The sequence below is a fragment of the Embiotoca jacksoni genome, unplaced genomic scaffold (assembly GCF_022577435.1).
Source record: "Embiotoca jacksoni isolate LCO1_2020_lvr unplaced genomic scaffold, fEmbJac1.0.p SCAF_27, whole genome shotgun sequence".
In the NCBI taxonomy this organism is placed as follows: domain Eukaryota; kingdom Metazoa; phylum Chordata; class Actinopteri; family Embiotocidae; genus Embiotoca; species Embiotoca jacksoni.
In genome coordinates this window covers 2,827,485-2,847,240 of record NW_027185378.1, presented here as the reverse complement: position 1 = coordinate 2,847,240, position 19,756 = coordinate 2,827,485, and the positions used below count along the sequence as shown (strand labels likewise).

General features: G+C 43.1%; 1 protein-coding gene across 1 annotated transcript; it reads right to left on the bottom strand.

Moving 5' to 3' along the window:
- Nucleotides 1–18,261: 18,261 nt before the first annotated feature.
- Nucleotides 18,262–19,446, bottom strand: LOC138205201 (keratinocyte differentiation factor 1-like). Its single transcript, XM_069160969.1, has one exon. The coding sequence runs from the start codon at nucleotides 19,444–19,446 to the stop codon at nucleotides 18,262–18,264; it is 1,185 nt and encodes a 394-aa protein (XP_069017070.1).
- Nucleotides 19,447–19,756: the final 310 nt, after the last annotated feature.

Sequence of the window (19,756 nt, the reverse complement as noted above, 5' to 3'; positions counted from 1 at the left end):
GGACCCACTGTTTCCAGTCCAACTGGGATACAGTCAGACAGCCAGACTGGGATAACGAGCCAAACCATGTGTCAGTGTCACAACATGAACCTCTGCTCGTTGAGCACACTTAAATTGCTACTGGCGTTATATTAGACTCGACTTCTACACATCTTTTACCGACTGCAAGTTGACTTGTGAGCAAAGACAGTTGTGGAATTGTGTACATTTCCACATTTTCTTCCACATTCTGTCACCGAAAACAACCCAGACAGAATAATTTCCCTAAATAAGTACAAACATACAAAGATGAAGTATGACGCTGGATAAAAAATATCTTGTTTCCAATGAAGTCTTTCTATGCAGCCATTGAGTTCTGACACTCAAAAGCTCTTCAGCTCAGACATTTTACTCCTCAAAAATATTTGAAAGAATTTTGCAATTCGGTAAAACTTTGAATTACATACAGTTCCAAGTTTTCTTTAGTTATTTATTCCCAAATCCTCCACATAATGCAGCTACTGTTCTGTTGAAGGAATGGTTGAGCTTAATGAACAATTGTGGCACGGTTTAAAACATTTTTTGATTTGATCTGAGGCAGGAAGTAATGCCTGCACTCTGGCACGAAAAGCTGGACACACCTCTCCAACATTTCAACTTTAAGGCCCTGTTCTGCCAGGCTACATACCAGACACACTAATTCCTGCATTGACATTGGATGCAAATCATGGAACAGAATTGCCCAATGTAAATTGTTTTTTTTGCCATGGCCCAGAACTAAATGTACAGACTATGGACAAAAACTAAAAATGAAAGGCTGCTGAAACTCAACCAGAAAAGTCGGCGTCTTTATCTACAAATATTTTTTTGATTAATTATGACCATCTCTTAGAAACAGAACGTCTTGAGATAAGCAGACTATATTTTCAGATTCAAAACCAAAGCCTTTTCTGTCATTATAGGCCACTCGAATAATTTATAATTAAAAACTAGGCTTCAACATGTCTTAATTACACTGAATGTGATGCTGGTTTCACCTCCACATTCTGCTGACTTCAAGCAAATTGTAGTTTGGTGGGAAGTCACCAGCCAGGCGTCTAATAATAACAACAACAGCAGTCTGCCACAGGACACGGTGCATGACAGACACTAAAGGGCCGGAGCATTGCCAGGACACTTTTCACCTTCTCAGGATGTCGAAGCCAGGCCTCAGTTGCGCTAAGAGTTCGTTTTGCATATTGAAGCCTGAAGTCTGCATCGGTCCTGCAGTTGTTTTACTGTGTTTCAGAGTGATTTCTGTATGACGCAAGAGTCCTTCTCCTGAGCTGAGGAATGCTGAACCCAATAACAAAAATGACTCCTCGGTGCCTCCTTTTCTCTGATATAATTTGCTTGAGTTTTATTAGTGTTGGCCTGTCTGGGCTTCTGTGCTTGTGGAGAGCTATTAACTTTAACAGGGCTCAGTCAGGCTACTTAGTAGAGTGAGACAGACAGACGAGAAGAAATGTCATTAGCCGGCGAGGCAGGGAGACGGGCAGTGAAAGCACATGTTACCGTCCAGCATAAATCACCTCACAGCCTCTTTTGAAATACACATGGTGGCTCTTTCCACTGGTATCTATGACTACGTAAATGTTAGCAATATTTCACAGTTGTGGTTGAGGGTTGCACACGCCGGCACAGATGAAATTAAACCCTCTCGCTTGTAACACGTTCTGTTAGCATTTTTCTTCGCCCAGGAGAAATAATTATCAAAATCTGAATGAATTACAGCAGGAACGAACACTCCACATGCCCCGCGAGGCTTCCAGTCTCATTCGACACGCATTTAAATGAACTGATTCAATATTTGCCAAATCTGTCTCATATTTCCATGTGAGAGCTAATAACCGTTGACATTCAGAGGCACAATAAAGAAAAAACAAATATCCTGGCATTGCTCAGATGTATTGGGCAAGAAAATGTTTCTGCCTTTGCAACGTCTAAATTCAAGTCCATCCATCTGCCATTGTTGTTAGCACATTCCTCAACAATGTGCAAAACCCCCGAAGTGACATGAACATGCACGGTCTCTTCATTAATCAGAGATTAAGTGTTCAAAGTGTGAAGGTATCAGCCAGGTGCTACAACAAAACAGAAATCCTCCACCGAGTCTCTGGTGATTTTGATCGTTGAGTTGTAGTGAGCTTCCCCTCTTGTTGTCTGTGAGGAGTGCCGGGTTTGTCGACCTGTTGGTTCTCAGCCAGCTGCTGAGTGAATGAGGCCTGACTCACCCTGCGTTTGGCCCATTGTTTCCACCCTGGGCTTTGGATTGGAGAGCTTTTTGTTGGCAGCTCCTTGCACCGCCGCCCGGTCAAAGACATCTCTCCTGGGCTGTTGTCGACCATCTGTTTGCCCCCGGCGTTCAAGCAGGCCATCACCTCGGCACTGAAGCTATGTGGCAATGAGCATCGCAGCATGGTGTTGTGTGAAAGGACGATGTGTGGAGTTACCTCATGGTAACTGAATTCGTTAAAATGTTGAACTGATGTGATATATTTTCTTTTAGTAAAGAGTGGACACATGTCTTTGGCCGAAAACCACAGGTCAACATGTGTTGCAGGCTGCTGGCCCACAACGTCAATGTACTGGGAAAAAAAAAATTCTGTTTTCAACAAATAGTCTGAAATGGGGTAAAATGCTGAGTTTCAGGATCACCCAGACTTCTTTAAAGACACTGAATGCCAGATTTCAGAAAAAAAAAAATCCCACATCCCCAGCTAATGTATGTTTTACTTCTTTAAAAAAATATATATTAATTTATGACCCCATCAGATTACCTGCTTAAAAGATTTTTGCTGCAGTGTGAAATTTATTTAGACAATTAATTTATTTGTGACTATCCAGGTTTATTTCTCTCTTGTGGAACTTTTTTTTCCAACAACCTTCCTGCACAGACTCTCCTGCTGTATGTCTCCATTAGTGCTAATTAGTTCTCCAGTGTTTTATTTTGGTACGACCAATGATCACACTCGACAAGGTGAAGCCACAAAGTTGTCTTGTATGACGACTGAAAACTCAGTGGAGAAAAAGGTGGTTTAAAATACTGCTTTTGTAACATGTATTAATTCCTGATGCTTATCTGCAGGGACTCACTTTAATAAATGTGATTTTATTCAAAATTATCCAGACTGTTTATATTATTTACTTAATTTTTATACCTAACCATGAACACAAGATTCAACACGATGATTATCTCCATAACTTTATGGGGCTCAAAAGAGATTAAAAAGAAAAATTGGTTAAAATGAATGCAGCAGAAGCTGTCATGCTGGCTTTTATGTGCATATTCAGGGTGAAGCTGAGAAAATCCTTAGGGTTCATTTTTCAAACTCTTCAAAGCTTCGTCAGAGTTACAGATGACATAATATCACTCTTTCCACAGGCCGAGTTAAATATGAGAAATTTTATATCTCCTTATAATGGCACTAACTGTACCGTTTACAACCTAAACCAACCTGATATGCAGCAAACTAACTGTTATAACAGTTCAATCTGTACACATGAATTTACCAACAAGACAGTTTGGTTTCACATCTGCCACAAATTCTCAGATTCTGAGTAAACACTGGGTTTCGGTGCCCACCATGGGGATGGTGTGTAGTGGGTGGGGTGCACAATGAGCTCAGGGTGGGAGTGATTGTACTAGCTTGGCACAATAGCTAATCCACGGTCTAAACACTCAAAGCCCTGATCAGTGGGCTCTGATCCTGCCTGTGTGAACGGTAGTCACGACTTGGGGGTGGGGTGGTGGGGGGGGGGGGGGGGGGGCACGCTGGATAAACAACCCCCTACTGCATCTCTCAGCGGCATCGCTCCACATTTACACCTCTTCATTTGTTCATTATCAACCAAAACGAGGAATGTTACTCTTAAGCCTTGATGAGAGTCTCCATCTCTGCCTGGGCTTTTATTAACTTCATCTATAAAGATGTTGTTGTGAAGATGCTTTCTTTGTAAAAGAAGAAATCTTTAATGTGGTTGTGTGAATGATGGGTTGAGGCCTAAAATGAGGTATTGACCTACTTCCAGTGGGTCCCCACATGCCGTGAAACACGTTTCATGAATCTCTGCCAAAGGCGACAGGAAACACTGCAGTTTATTTAAGAAGTTTTGCTGTTTTCATAGATATTGACCCAAGTTACCTATCATTTTTAAACCTGCATTCTGCAACTTTCAACAATCGTGAAGAGCTCCACAGGTTGTTCTTCTGGAAGGAAGCAGAGATGTACTCTGACCACATGAAGTTGTGATGTATGGTTTGGATACTTTTTCAGAAGCAAAAAATCATCAATCAAATTTTTGTTTCCCGAAATGCAATAAGTGTTGTACCCCTTCTGATGTTGGTCCGACTACCTTTCTTTGTTTTGCCTCTTGTTTCTGTTTGGTTTCTTTTGGTATAAATACAGTTGTGTCCTGTGTCAGGATGATCTGGGATCTGCTGCTGGTGAGGTTTACCATTGAATTTGATTTTTTTTTTTTCTCCTTTTTGTTCATAAAACATTGTGTACTACTCAGTCCAGGAGTGTACTCAGTTTTGGTCAGTTGTGATGACAGATGTTGCCAGCAGCAGATTATCATCTGTGGTTTAACAAAAGGTCAAAATTAAGCTTTTGTTGTGGTATTGTATTCTCTGTAAATTGGTGTTTCTACTTGATGAAACTTTTTTTCAGATAAAGAAAACACAGTTCTGTAACTTCAGTCACTGGAGTCAATGGTGTTTTTTTTGTAGTTTAGCAACACCAACGATGAGCGAGTTTTCTACTGTAAAATGTTCGAGTTAATTGCTATCGGTTGGATTAGTCAAACCGATTTCTTTAAAGCCGGACTGAACTTTATTGCAGAACAGATCGTATTACCTGCATCTTCAGAACCATAGACTCCCTTTTCTGTCTCTTACTCTTTCTATCCATGAATAATATAATTACATGTGGTAATGCTGCCTTTTTCTCTTGCCTTTTTTGTCAGCAGTCAAAATGCCGCTATCTTGTTTGAGTACACTTTTTTGTCATTGTTACTGCACATATATGCACAATATATGCTGATTATGCACTCCATCTTTAAGTTTTAGGTCAGGCTTTTAGTTAGAAAGGTCAAGAGCAGAACTTAAATGGATTCAGTAGTGGGTGTAAGGAATCAGTGTGCTACATGAATTTCTGGGTGAATGTCGTTTGGGATCATATCTCATCATCTCTCTGTCCGATGGCAGCCTGAAGACTATAGAGCCCCTGTTGTATGAGAAGTTGGCCCCTGGCTGGCTCCATGAAACCCCTCAGTCACCCAGCAGCAGCACCCCCCACACCCCCACCACTCTCATGAAGCCCTCTCAGGTTGTTTGCTCAGGCTGTCGCTCTGAAGACAGCCCACTCAGTTTGGATGTTCTTTTCCCAGGCAAGAGCTGCTGGCTACATGTTTGCTTTCCCTCCACTCTCAAAGGCCACATTCACCTCAGGCCCTGAGGAGAAAAGGGCCACGGTGTATGAAAGTATGCAGGCCACGGTGGGCAGTTCTACTTTGAAACTATAAGTGCCCGTTTGGTATGTGCAGGCCTGCGAGGGTTGTCTCTGTGCTTTTAGATGTTTACTTTCTGTGTGGAAGACACTCGCATACTCAGATATCAAGATGTGGTTCAGAGGTTTGATGAGTTTGTCATGAATGATGAATCCTGAACATGGATTGACAGCGAGATAATTTGGCAAAAATGAAATTGATGAGAGCAATAAAAAAATGACTCATTTTCTCCTTTTTAAATATTCACATGAAAAGATTTTGCTCTCTGAGATTCTTCATCACTGCAACATCAAAAGAATCATCTCAAGTCCTGTATTCGTCCTCATCCTCAGTCATTTTAGACCCTCAAAATGGGATTTAAAGGTTAAAAAAAAATCTGCAGTTATGAAGGTGGTTTCCCTCTCTTCAGTCTTCCTTGTCTTACCTCTCTCTTTCTCTCTTGTGTTCAATGTGTGTAGCGAGGCAGGCAGCATGGGAGTCTTCTGTAATGATTAATTAGCCAAATGCATTAACACCTTTAACACACAAACTCTGCAAATGTAATTAGTGCAGAGAATTAGCAGAAGTCGGTCAGATTATCTTGTCGTAGCTTGTTATGAAAATTTGAGTTTAAGGGTAAAATATTAATCCCTTCTGACTAAATCCCCGCCCACTGTAGCTCGACTAAACTGATGAAATGTACTGGGACTGTGAACCTCCACAGTCATATACAGCACATGTAGTTTTTAGCAAAGTAATAACACCTGCAGAAACAAGCACTTCTTCCTGTAAAACTGTGCGTGCTGGAGGAGGACAGACGTTTTGACTTGTCACAGCAGGTCAAGCACAGGTGGAATTAAAAACATTAATGATGACTCAGCTCCATTAAATGTCCCAGTGAACCAGCATGTGCAACAGCAGGAGCTGAGGAATGCAACCAGCTCTGCTTTACCTGCCGTGGCACGTCAAAGTGTCAACAGTGGGCAAGGTATCCTGGTTGTGTCTCAAATCACCTCCTGATGACTCTCATTCTTCAAATGAAAACACGTTTGTGTTTCAGCAGCGAGTTTTCGCTTTTTAAAATGGTCACCTTGAGAGTGGCAGAGCTGGTCGAGATGATAATGACGCTTTTAACAAGTTAAAAACAAACTCTCTCGCGTTATTACAAAAATATAGTGTTTGCATCTTGGCGTAGGAATTAACAGCCGCATAGTAAACACATGGCATTGATTTCTCATTAAACATCCGATCTGACAGATATCAGGCTATTTATTAGTCTATTATCATCACACATCTGTCCCGAATAAATGGGCATGGTGCAGTGCCAGGTAGTGTAGTATGAAGAGGGATAATAATATGGATCAAATACAGGACTTTCCCTCCAGAGACCTCCTGTTCGTGTCCTGTCTAAAAAAAAAAGTCAACGTTAACTTATTTTAAGTACCGTTAAATTACATTTTTAAGTAACGACAATGAAGGTCAGGCACGCTCCACCTGTCCAACAGTCCCAGTGTTTATGCCGGTGATAACGGCCTCCTGTTGCTGGGTTTAGTGAACCCCTACTTGCTCATGTTTTATGTAGCAGATGTATGACGATAAGCACCTTTTCAATAGTCTGATAAAAGTCCAACCATGTGGATTCAACTACTTTTCTGGAATAGTTATTGGCACCCAGAAATCTGTTAGTGACGCATTTATTCGAATATTTAAATTTCTCCACTAGAAATACTAGTATAAATACTAGAGTAACAGAAAATTACTAATATCTAAAACCAAATCAGGTTGACATTTTTAAAACACACAATACTCTCTAAAAGCCATCTGATTCTCCATTTTCAGTGTTATTAGTATCACCTGTTGTTCACACCTTCCTACGATTACAAAGCAAAAATGTGCGCTCAAAAAAATCTTTGACAAACATTCTTCCAGTTTGAGAACATTTTGTGGAAAGGTGGCTGCAAATATTGTTGCAGATGGAACGATATGACAAATTCTTGTTATTGCAATTGTTTATAAAGGTTTTAAAATGAATAGTTTATTAAAACAGCTAAAGAGAGTCAGGAACACTATGCAACTACACAGATGTTTTCAGTTTCTCAGGCAGAAGTTGGGCAGAGCTCCTGGGAATTACAGTACCTAAAATCACCTAATACAGTGTATTAACTGACCTTTTTAATGGCAAGCGTTTTGACATTTTCTAGCAGGAAAACCACAGTTGTAACTGAGAACATTAATGGCAGCTCACTTTTTTTTCCATGTCCCAATAAGCCACGACAAAGAGCCGCTAAATGTAACACAGCCAGAATTTAAATCATTAATTACACATTTGCTTTTTTATCTTCCGACAACTCAAATTGACTTCAGCTGAAAAATATCATAACGATTGGAGTTCTCTAACAGGTGCAGCTAAACGAGCAGTCTGGACATAGTCAGTCTAATTAGAAGGAATAAATGTGAACACCTGTGGAGGTGGGGCACAGAGGCTTTTTACTCATCCATGACGCAATTTAAAAGCAGTGTAACGGGTTAGAAGCAGAACAGCTGGATGTCCTACCGTCAGTGCATTTGCAGTTAATTTAAAAAGGTATTGCAACAAACTGAACTACATTTGACAAGTACTGCGGGTTAAGTGCCTTTCTCAATCATTTATGGATAAACTCTCGAAAGAGTAACTCTAAAGGGACGATCATTGATTTCCATTCACTTTATTAAGCTCACATTTATGCCTCCGAGTCCTCACTACAGCAGGTGATTTCACTGATCGCCTCCTCAAAAGCCTCCTAATCAATAAAACCACCTGGTGTCTTTGTGGTTTGAATGAAACCTGCTGGTTCAGCTTGCAAGTCTCTGACCAGACACTGTGAGGTGAATGTGATTCAAAGCAAAGTCCTAGAATGAGGTGTGTGAGTCTCCCTCCCAGGTATCGCTGTCTCTCCCCAGCAATGGATGACTTCAAGGCAGGATTTTCAAAACAAAACACTTCCTGTGGAGCCACCACTCAGTTAACAGTGTTAGCAGAACTTGTGGCTGTGCAGCTATTTCTGCCGTCCTCAGAGTGGTGTGCACAAACAGAATGGCTGCAGACAATGGGCAGCATGCAGTGAAGTGCAGGCTATAATGAGGCAGATGTCTGTGCTATTGGGAGCCCACAGCGGGTTGGGTGTGGGGGGGGGGAAACATCCCTGCTTTTGTTGGTGGGGCTCAACCTCTCCCTCTCTCTCCTCTGCCTCTCATGGCCTCTCGATCTTTCTTCCTCTCTTACAAACATGTGAACATGTAAAAAAAAAACGCAACCCCCCCCCTCCATTGGTTTTAATTATCCCACTCCAAATCCGCTGCTCCATTAGTAGCTGTATAATAGTGTCCCCCCCCTGCACCCTTTCTACCTCCACAGCTCCTCTCCATTCAAACTGGGGAGAGAAGCTGCCCTTTGAGCTCCTGTCAGCCCCGTTGGCCGGGGTCTTCAGGTTCTCACATTCCCTCTCGGCCAATCAGAGATCGGCGCGGAGGCAGGGCCCAATTAGATGACAGGAGTAAAAGAAGGCGAGAAAAAAAAAAAAGAAAGCCAATTGCTGTGATTAATTTATTCAGATTCCCTCCGGGGACGGACTCCTGGAACGCACCCTATTTTTATGTACCCTCATACCCAACATCCCTCCCCCCGCCCCCACCCTGCCACACACACACACACACACACACACACGTCCTCCCTCCCTCCCTCCTCTTCATTCTTTTATTGCGTTTGTGAAGAGTGATAGAAGAATGCAGAGTATTTCTTTTTCAGGCACTTTTAATATGTAGCCCCCCCTCCCCCCCACTTACTCTTCACTTACCCCCCCCCTTCCCCCTCAAGGTAATTACAGAGAAGTCTCAATAGATGGGAAATTCATGTCTTTGAGCCGCAGCCATATGATGTATGAGAGAGAGAGAGGCTGGTGCAGAATTAAAGGAAGGACGGAGAGAATAGGGGGACGGCAGGAACTTGAACCCGCAAGTGTTATTGTGCTCGAGCAGAAGGGGCCAAAACATAGTATCCATGGTAAATAAAACAGAGAGCTTCTTCAGGGCCCCCCTTGACAGCCCCTCCCTCCCTTCCTCCCACCGCCCTTTGCGACCTGTTGCTTTCTTCCAGCCACCATTGTCCCGAAGTGTGAAGTGGGTGACATCACTGTTTCTTCTTGTAAACAGGTGTGATGGGACAGGAGAAAGGAAAAAAAAAAAAGTCCACTGTGCACCTCGGGGCTCTCATCTCTTTTCAGTGCGTGGGTTCCATTTCACCTCCTGTCCCTCCACGCCACCTTTGCTGCCCCCCCCCCTTTCCCCTCCCTCAACCCAAGTCACACCCCACCCCTCCACTATGTCTACTGCAAACACAACAGAGGAATAATTAAAAAAAAGAAGAAAAAAAAAAGAAAAATCGAAAGAGGTTCGTCTGAAAGTGACAGATCCACCATTTTCCCTGACAAAATGATGGCTGATGTAAGGACGAGACTCCCTATTAGAGATTCCTGCTATCTCGTGGTGCTTTACATGTCACCAAACCATTTCTTTTTCTTGAGCATCAACGTCAGGTGACACATTTGAGCTAAATGGCTATTGTTTTAGAATCCAACTTACTAACATGAGGGGAAACAGTCATGGAAAATGCCAGCTGCTTGTCCTTCTAGGCTGCAGAGTTCAGTCACGTTTCCTCCAAATGTGTTTTTACTTTAATATTCATGCAGTTTGTTTGGGTGTTAAGCAGCACATCTACAGAGTGATTTTGCCTGATGTTAAGTTATTCTTAAATGGGGGCATTTTAGTAGTCCAAATGTTGGCATTGGGGCTTTGAAAATCTACAAAAACTTTATTATCAACTTGCCCAAACAGCTTTCTTCCACCTAATCGTGAGTACAACAGAAAATAGAAATAGAAAATAGAACATGTTTCATTTTAAGCCAGAAATGTGGATTCACCGTGAGGCCATCAGGTTCCCAATGATGTCAATGAAAATGAGCATAGTATAGTTTTATCTTTTTGTATTTGATTCTCAAGGGCTGTCCCGACTAACCAGTTTTCCTAGTTGACGGATATTCGTTAGTTCAAGCCAGTAGCTGACTACCCGTCACACGTTTACAGCATGATATTACTTTAATTTTTAAATATCTATCCCGAGTTCCTAAAACCTTTAAAACCATGCGCACCAAGCGAGCTGCCTCCTAACGACAACAGCAGTCTGGATAGAAGAGACACCGTCTGAACGTTGCATGAAGCAGGCCTTTATTTCCTTTAGTGGGACAGCGAACACGGTGCACAACATTTGGAAAGCTGTTTTACTGAAACTTGGACTGATGATGACACTTGATGGCTGATTGCAGAGACTTAATCGCCGCGGTCTGCATGCACTTCACAGTTGGATGTGGCTACGTGACGGGAAAAAAAACGTATCCCGACTGCCAGTCCTGAAGGGGAAAGCTTGTCACAGTTTCAGGATTTTTTTTTTACTTCCCCCAACTGAGCGACTAAGACTTTTCTTTTTTCGACCCTTCTATTTTCCTCACTTTAAAATGTTTTAAATCATTTCCACCTGATGTAAATGCTAGAGCACACGGGTGGGATTCTTTTATCCAGATACAGATCACAATGTTTAATAGCAGGTTTAAAAGGTGGCTTAGAATACATTTACCCGTCTCATCTGTCGACCAATCGGCTGCTAATTTAAATCCGATGTCTCCCCTCATTCAGCCACCTGTGAGCGGGTCTATTTTGACGTCAATCCAAATGCAGTTCATTGCGTGCATTCACAATGATACACATGAGTGCGGGTGATGCATCTTACTGGAGTGTTTCAGAGAGAATAATAAGCTGCAATTTACATATATTTACAGTAAATATATGGCAGATGTCAGGTGTGATTGGTTACTGTGCCACAGCGTTGCATCCCTCCAGGTCACAGTTCATTTATTTGAACTCTTCCCTCTGTGCTGCTTGCCCATCACTGCCAGCTATCTCATTGTGCTTCCTGCACCATTTACTGTGTCTCACCGAATATTGGTGGGAGCCAGCAGCTCCACTCAGCTGCCCTTTACACCATGAGTGAGCCTTTTAACTCTCCTCTGCAGGCCACAACTACAAAGAGAGATACAAAACTATCCCAATTATTGAGGCTTTTTGTTGATGAAAGAAAATGTATATTAAGTATGTAATTGTACATCTACGAAAGATATGTTCTGTGTCAGTAAAACCGTGTTGGTGTGCAGCTCAGTTTGATGTCTCACCCACTTGATACACTCGGAGTCTCTCTCCTCTGTGAGTCCCTTTACTCTCCACTCTGTTATCCATTGAAGCAGAAATACCATTAAAAGCTGGATTCTGGAAGTTTATGTCAACCTTTCATTTTCTTCAACATCACACACACATATCAGAGCTGATGTAGCGCTGCAGCCTCTCTCTCTCTCCCTCTCTCTCTCTCGTCTATGCGAGCCCGCCACCCACCTCCCTGAAAAGTCCTGCTACACCACCCATATTAACCTCTATTAATCCGAGTGCCTGTAACCATGCTCTAATGATTTATGCATGTGGACATACAGCGTGCTCTCAATGCAAACTGCACACTGCCGACAATCCGCAAGGGATGCTAATTAGCGAGGCGATTTCACAGTTAATATAGCTACCTCATTAGGCTTGTAAAATAATGTGCTTTTATCTGCTCGAAGCCCTGACACAGTGACGTAACCCAGTTTTGATCTCGCAGCGTCACATCTCCCGACTAATCTCCATACCTGATGACAAGAGTGGGATGGTTGCCGTCGACATTGCTCGAGATTCGGAACTTAGTCAACTGTTGCACTCGTGGCAAAAATCACTGCAAGTCTTAAAGATATCTGTTTAAGATGCAGAAGCACAAACGTGTTCAGCTTGAGACCTTACTGTAACTCTCTCCGCAACGTCACCTCGGTATCTGCTCCCAGCTGCAGGGATGTGACGAATGCATGATTCATGATGAAAGCGAGCCGAACTCCCATCAAACAAGCGCGTTGGTGGAGTCTCGCCTTTTCCCACCTCAGCAGCAGAGATGGACCGTCACACTGCTGCTCCACACAAGTGATTAAATATTCATTCAAGAATAAATGAAAACAGTAAGCGCACGAGCGCTTAACACCTCTTTTCCTTCCCGACAGTCCCACGGAAACTTTTACCCATCACAGGGTATTCTTACACTTTGGTATAATTACTTTAAGTGCAGCGTCTCCTGCTGAAGATGCATTAATCTGAGTGTTAACCAGGAATAAGTGATATATCCATCCTTTCCAAAGCGGTAGGAGGAGACCACCCATTGATATTATTTATATTTTGAAAGGACATAAGCTGAGAGCGGTTGTCTCATTACACAGTGGCATGATTGGTTTTGGAAACACTAACGAACGTCAAATATCTTCTCTCTTCAGTGTGTGAAGCCCAAGTTTAAATAGGAGATTTAATAGATGTACTAACACAGCTGCCCTCGTGGGACATAGACACACACTCATGAAGAATCCATTATGGGCCCTCAACAAAGTGTGGTTTCTCTTTGTACCCGGAGCCCCAATTTGCTTAAAACCTATAATCAAAGTCAAGGGCGGCCTATTTGTTTTTCTGTGCTCAGCTTCATCCTGTTTTAATGTTTGCCCAGAGAGGGGAGGGATGTGTCGCACATAAAAGACAGCTTCAATGTTGTTCGCACCATCATACTTACATTCTTCCCGCACGAAGAGCGAGAATCCCCCGGGGTATTCATTAGTCAACCCACAGGCCCCCCAGCCCCCACCTCGCTCCCTGTTTCTCTCCGTCCCCCTCCGCTTGTCACGTAATTGCAAGGCTCCACAAATGGCTCCCACTTTTAGAGTCCATATTGTGAAATGTGTTTTACAAGAACTGTCAGTGTTATTGATTTGTGTTGAGGCGCAGTGGACGGTGCTCATAATAGCAATAAAGCGGTAGTTTACAGAAAAAGGCAGCCGGGGAGGAGGGGGGGGGGGGGGGGTCGCACATCATAAGATGCTTTCAGGCTAATATGTCTATGGGTGTTGCATGTGACAGCGTGTGAAGCCAAGGCAGATAAAGCTAATCTAAAATGCGTTCTGATCTGCATAGTGAGAATCAAAAAGATCCTCAAACGTTGCAATCATGTCGTCATCGGACTTTGATGAGTGACAGTTGAGAGTTGAGGTTACTGCTGCAGAGAGCTCAACCAGGAAACAATGAAGAGACAGAATGTATTTATGACACAAGGACAACAAAGATGCATGGTGTATATGTCTTCATTAATAATGCATAGCTAACTTATTTAGATCAATAAAAATTAATTTTCACACACTCATTGCGCTGATCATTCATTAGGCTAATACTATAAAAAAAAAAAAAAAAATCTAATACTATAAAGATGAGTCATTATCTGAAAGAACACATTTCCTGTGACTTATTTAAATGTTTATGTACACCTTGTGCGTTTGGTTTTATACTCGGACATCATCTCTTGCATTTGCTCAAATAACTCAGACATGAAGTAGAACAGTAATGAAAAAATACTTCATCATGTCTTACTAACATTTATGTATGTTGGTTGTTTGGCTCCTTACAAAGTGACAAGCGTGTGCAACTTGGTTAATGACACCCTTAGTATCTAATAAGCCATTAAGTGTGCAGTCTTTGGAATAAGTGCCAGTCTTTGAAGCTGCTTTGCTTTTTAAGGTTTTGTTGGCACAGAAGTCAACAACAAGTCAAAACATTTAACATAACTCAACCTTAGAGATTGATGGGGCTTTGTTTGTCTTTGTCAGAATTTAGTCTGTTGGCCATATGGTGCCGAGTAAGTCGTATTTAGTGGGCTTACCAGAGATTTCTTCCCGTTAAAAAAAACCATTAGTGTGGCTCTCCGCCCACCAAATCGCTCAACCACTCTGAAGGGACCAATCAGCGACCAGTGAGTGTGATGACTTGAAAGTGGAGCATTTGTTTTGAAATGTAGTTCCAACAATGGCGACAGTGTAAGAGCCAGATAAAGGGATACGTATAGTTGTGGCAACGCTAGCATATGGAGGAATTGAAGCTGGAGAAAAAGCAATGACTAAATTTAAAAAAAAAAAAAAAAAGTCTGCAATGGTCATTTTTGACATGGCGTAACACTCAGGCAAGGGTCTTTGTTGTTTACAGCTCGGTGAGTTTCAGTGCACAACAAAAGTCGTATGTGGTCAATGCCAGTTGGTGAAAGGCTGCTTCAATGGTTTCAAAATGAACCTGAGGTCTACGTCCATTAGGATGCAACAACTGGAAACAGTTTGCAATGGAGCTAGGCCACACTCAAATATTCACAGTCATTTTGGGTCTACTAATTCCAGGTATAGTGTGCTGCGGTTGGAAACCAAAACAGTACGTCACAAGACACTAAAACGTTCTGTATAGCTAAGGGGAATATCACAGTGTCATTACAAGCGACCTCTTTGACGTTCTACATTGCCATTAGATCCATTCTCATAAGTATTGATTAGTTTTGTCCTTCTCCGCTGTGTTGCACAGGAATAAAAGTTCATTTTTGCTCCTGTTTTCACCAAGTTTTCTTGGGATGTGATACATCAGCGTGGAAGAAATCAAACGTGACGTTTCATTTCGCAGCACGTCAGAGAGGAGAACACAAACGTCTACCTAAATAGACAGCGACCCGGCCTGTTTGCCTTTCCAGTCTCCCCGGGCAGAAAAAAAAATGGGAGTGTTTTCGTAGCGACGGTGGGGTGAAAATGATTGTTTTCTCAGATGTTCTGTGGCCCCGCCGTTCCCCACGGTGACGGTGACAGAGGCATTCTGGGATAGGCTGTGGCCGTGCTTGGCAGGCCTCGAAGGCGTCAGCGCTGTTTCTCTCGGGATGTCCTGGCACCGCGTCCCAACCCGCAACGCTGCAGCAGCCGCCTAATTAAAACCACACCGTTCCTCCTCCGCTGCTCCTTACAAAGTCCTATCCCTTGCTGCACACACTCACACTAAAACAATCTTTAATGCTATTTGCAATTAATTCCTAAAGTGTTTGTTTTAATGTGCTTGCAGCACCAGATGGGCGGAGTTTATAGCATCAGATTTTGTTAGATAAGTTGTCAGTCACGGCAAACGGCACGGCATACAGTTTCAAATAGTCATTTGTGGTTGCTGAATAACTTTCTGGCAGGCATGGTGTTGTCAAATGTGGTAAAACCCACCCATCTGGCTTTAAAGTAGGTTAAATCAAACTACTATAAAAGAAGTACACATCCAGTCGTGGCCCAGGTCGGACTCCAGAGTCCAACACACAGAGTGAACTTTTCACTCTGCCCAGACACACTAAGACCTGAGGGTATGTGCCACCCGTGACTGAAGCTTAAACATTTTACATCCAAATGTTTTTCTGCTCTGCTGCACAGGGCTCCTTTTAGCCGGCTTCTCCGCTGCTATTAGACGAAATGTCATCAATCAACGGCTTGTTAGGTTAAAAAAAATTCGGTCGCCAGAGTTCACTGGACGTCGATCAAATACTATTTGCAAGTCATGTCTGTGGTTTGTTTTAGCCTGTGTGCAGTAGGCGCCAACGGGGTTCAGTCTGTTACACACTGAAAGACAGTTTTCCTCCAAAGTGCCAACAATTTAGTGTTTGAACAAATATTGTCGACTTCGCTCTGACCGACAGCTTACTTGACATTATTTAAATTGTGCTGATCTGCTACCAGTCCGTTAGTCCAAAACATATAAATCAAACACGGAGAGGAATTCGGAGTGATTGTTCACCCAGGTCTGGTCACAGGTTGGCTGAGGAAGGTCTTCGTTTTACTTCACTTACTCCACTGCCGTGAGCTGCAGTATCATCAATCACAGGCTTGTTAGGGCCAAGAAATGAGATACCCAACGTTCACAGGCATTGGCTGCATGTATCACTCACAGTTTGAACCTCACATGATCTTCATGAGCTGGGTTTTAGCAGACAGTGCGCACGAAGAAGAGATACTTTGTTGCAAGCATTCCCAAACTTGACATCATCAGCGTTCCCACACTTACTTTACATTTAAATTCTCCAGCCTTTCCCAAACTTCATACCAAGTTTTCATTGCTTGTCATATTCCATATTCTTGCTCTGATTTTTATAGCAGTTTAAAAAACTGTCATGGGTTTACTTAATTGTGGCCTGCTTGTTATAGAGGACATGTTGAACTTCAAAAAGCCCCAGATGAACAGAGAGTGTGTGAAATGTTCAACATTGGCATATTTCTCTCAACAGCGCTCTTGATGTTTCTCCTTCATAAAACTGCTAAACCCCGGCGGGTGTCACAGGAGGTGCTTGATGATTAACTGCATCTTCATCATCCCAAATTGCAGGAAACGTTCAATTTACGAGTCCATAATAAATCCTGGTGATGTAGATAAAGAGACTGAATATGCATGAAACTTAAAAAAAATAAAAATAAAACATATGTAAACTATTTGACTCCAAAGGGGAAAATCTTTCCAGGGTGCCAGGGGTCAGAGTGATGGAGATGACCCTGAATGTTTTCATACAAGTGAACAGCACGACAAATGACTCTCCATTGATATTCATTGGTTTTGTGTATCGACGGGAAGTTAATTCAATGTGTAGCATCCAGTCTGACAGAAAATATAGGTTATAAAATACAATTCGATAACTCCATTTTTTTTCTTCGTTTAATGCTATTAAATATTTTTAATTAGATATTTGCTTTGAATGCAGAAGTTTATTTTCCTAAATCCAAATCAATGTCAATCACTTAATAATTACATATTTGTCAAATTATTTGTGTCACTTTGACATGATAATTGTAAACAAACAAACCAATTTAATTTATAATTACAACAGGAGTCATCTCAGGGCACTTAACATGTAGTAAATTCCTCACAACAATTCCCACATAAGCAGCGATTGGAAAAGAAAACTTTGGGGTGAGAGGAGGGCAGAGAGCGAAAAGAGAAGCATAGAGAGAAACCAACAAAACAGTAACGGTAGAGATGATGGTGGCCTCCATCTCGTACTACTGTGTTAGAAAAATTACTCAGAGGCTCGATTCAAAATCAAACATATCGGACATTTATTCTTGCAAGAAGGAGCAAATACATGTACATTCAAAGAAGGATGGCCAGCATTGCTCAAAGTCACTCCTCCTTAGGGCAGCTTTTATACAGTGTGACAAACAATTGACAGTCACCCCCATTTCCTTTGTATCTGCTTTCGTATGGTAATACTGAGTTGGTTGTAGGTCACAAGATAAAGACACAAAAGAGTTGTAAATTAGATGCCGAAAATAAAACAAAAGAAACTTTCCGGAGTCACTTGCAAATAAGATGAAACAATCTTATTTTCTTTCCATCATATCCCTCCTGTTTATAACATGTATAACATGTACATTAAAAAAAAAAAAAAAAGAATCATCATGAGGAAAATCATATTAATCACACAATTGTTGTTGAGTATTGTTCAACCAGACATCAGTCATTGACACTACATCATCTCCATTGCCCCTTCTCTCGAGTTTCGGCAAGGGATTCATTATTTTGTCACACGTCAGTGTCCAAGAACATATCCTGTTCTCAAGGGAGGAGAACAAATACGTCGCCATAAGGGGGTGGTGGTTCAGTCGAAAACATTAGCCGGACCACTAAAAGGAGAAGACAACCGCGCAGGTGCTCCGCTCAGTAACAGCAGAAGGATGAAATAATTCACATACTTTGTAAGTATAGGTATTTTTTTTTTTCCTGTGCTGCCTTTCAGAGCAGCAAAGGAGCACCTGAAGAGTCCGTTTCAGTGTCGTGATGGTAGGCCGAGTAGGCTGTGGCAGTGCCGGAGGAGTGCGTTCTCCCGCTGTAGTGTCTCATTTTCCTTACCAGCTCGTCTGATGGCGTCTGCTCTGACACTTTCACCTCGGGATAATCGCTGCTCATGAAGGTGTTGGTCATGGTCCCGTCACTCCTGCCGTTCGGATGCTGCCCTGATGTCGACTGGTGGCTCTTGTTCCTCTTGCCCTTTCGCGTGCTGATGCGGATGACCCCGTGCACCAGCTTGCACTTGGCCTCCTGTTCCTCCAGGTTGTAGTCCTGGGCGATGCTGTAGATGAGGTCGCTGATCTCGTTGGTCTTGCGGGAGAAAGAGGAGTCAGAGGTGCACTTGGCCAGCTGGTTGATCTGATGCAGTCCGTAAAGCTCCAGCAGCTTCTTGGTGATAAAAGAGTCAATGTCTGTGCCCGTGTCACTCAGGTCATCCAAGTCATAGCCCTCACGGGATAGCAGGCTGGTGTTGCTGACTGGCCGGTGGCTCTCCCCCTTACCTGCTGCTCGGGTCCGTTTGGGGGCAGCGACCGGATACCGAACTGTCTGACCTGCTATGCGCACGTCCGGGTAGCAGAAGCTGTCACTTGGTGGCAGCTTGGAGGCTTTGGTGATCTTGCTGGACTCCAAAGGGATGCCGCACGTGGGGTTGGTCACAGCCATGCCAGTAGGAGGGTGATGCTCGCTGCCTGCTTTAGGGAGATGGTATGTGGAGCTCTCATTAATAGGCAGGCAGGGCTCCCGGCTGCCATAAAATCCACAGGTCAGTACATAGCAGATAAGAGCCTTGCAGCCACTCCAGCCCTTAGAGGCACAGGAGCCACAGGCATGTCTGCTGGGAGGCGCGCTGTCTGCTGGGCCTGGAATAAATCCTATAGTCTCTGAGCCCCGTGCTGTGCCATTTCGTGGGTGGGCTCTGCTGCAACAATACTTGTTCTCCGAGTACTGGGAGTGATCAGTGTGGTGCTCACGTAGATGCTCCCCATGAGGATCCTCGTAGGACTCCTGGCTGGCCGTGCTCTCCCTGGATATAGTCCGGGTTTGTCTGTACTTTTCCGCTCTTGAGCTGGAGCTGTGGTGCTGGTGGTGGTGGGACGGCTGGGGAGCCCCTGTGCTGTGGCCAGACATGGCTCAAAATGCCTGGGACCCTTTTGCAATGGCTGAGGTCTTTCCAGGAGGTCCGTTCAGCAATTCAAATTGCTGTTGGGGTAGCCGGGAGTATCTCGAAAAGTCCTTCCCATCTGGCGTAGCTCCAGTAACTCCGGACGTTTTCTTAAATACACTGCTCAAAAAAAGAAAGGGAACACTTAAACAACACAATGTAACTCCAAGTCAATCACACTTCTGGGAAATCAACCTATCCAGTTGGGAAGCAACACTGATTGTGAATCAATTTCACCTACTGTTGTGCAAATGGAACAGACAACAGGTGGATATG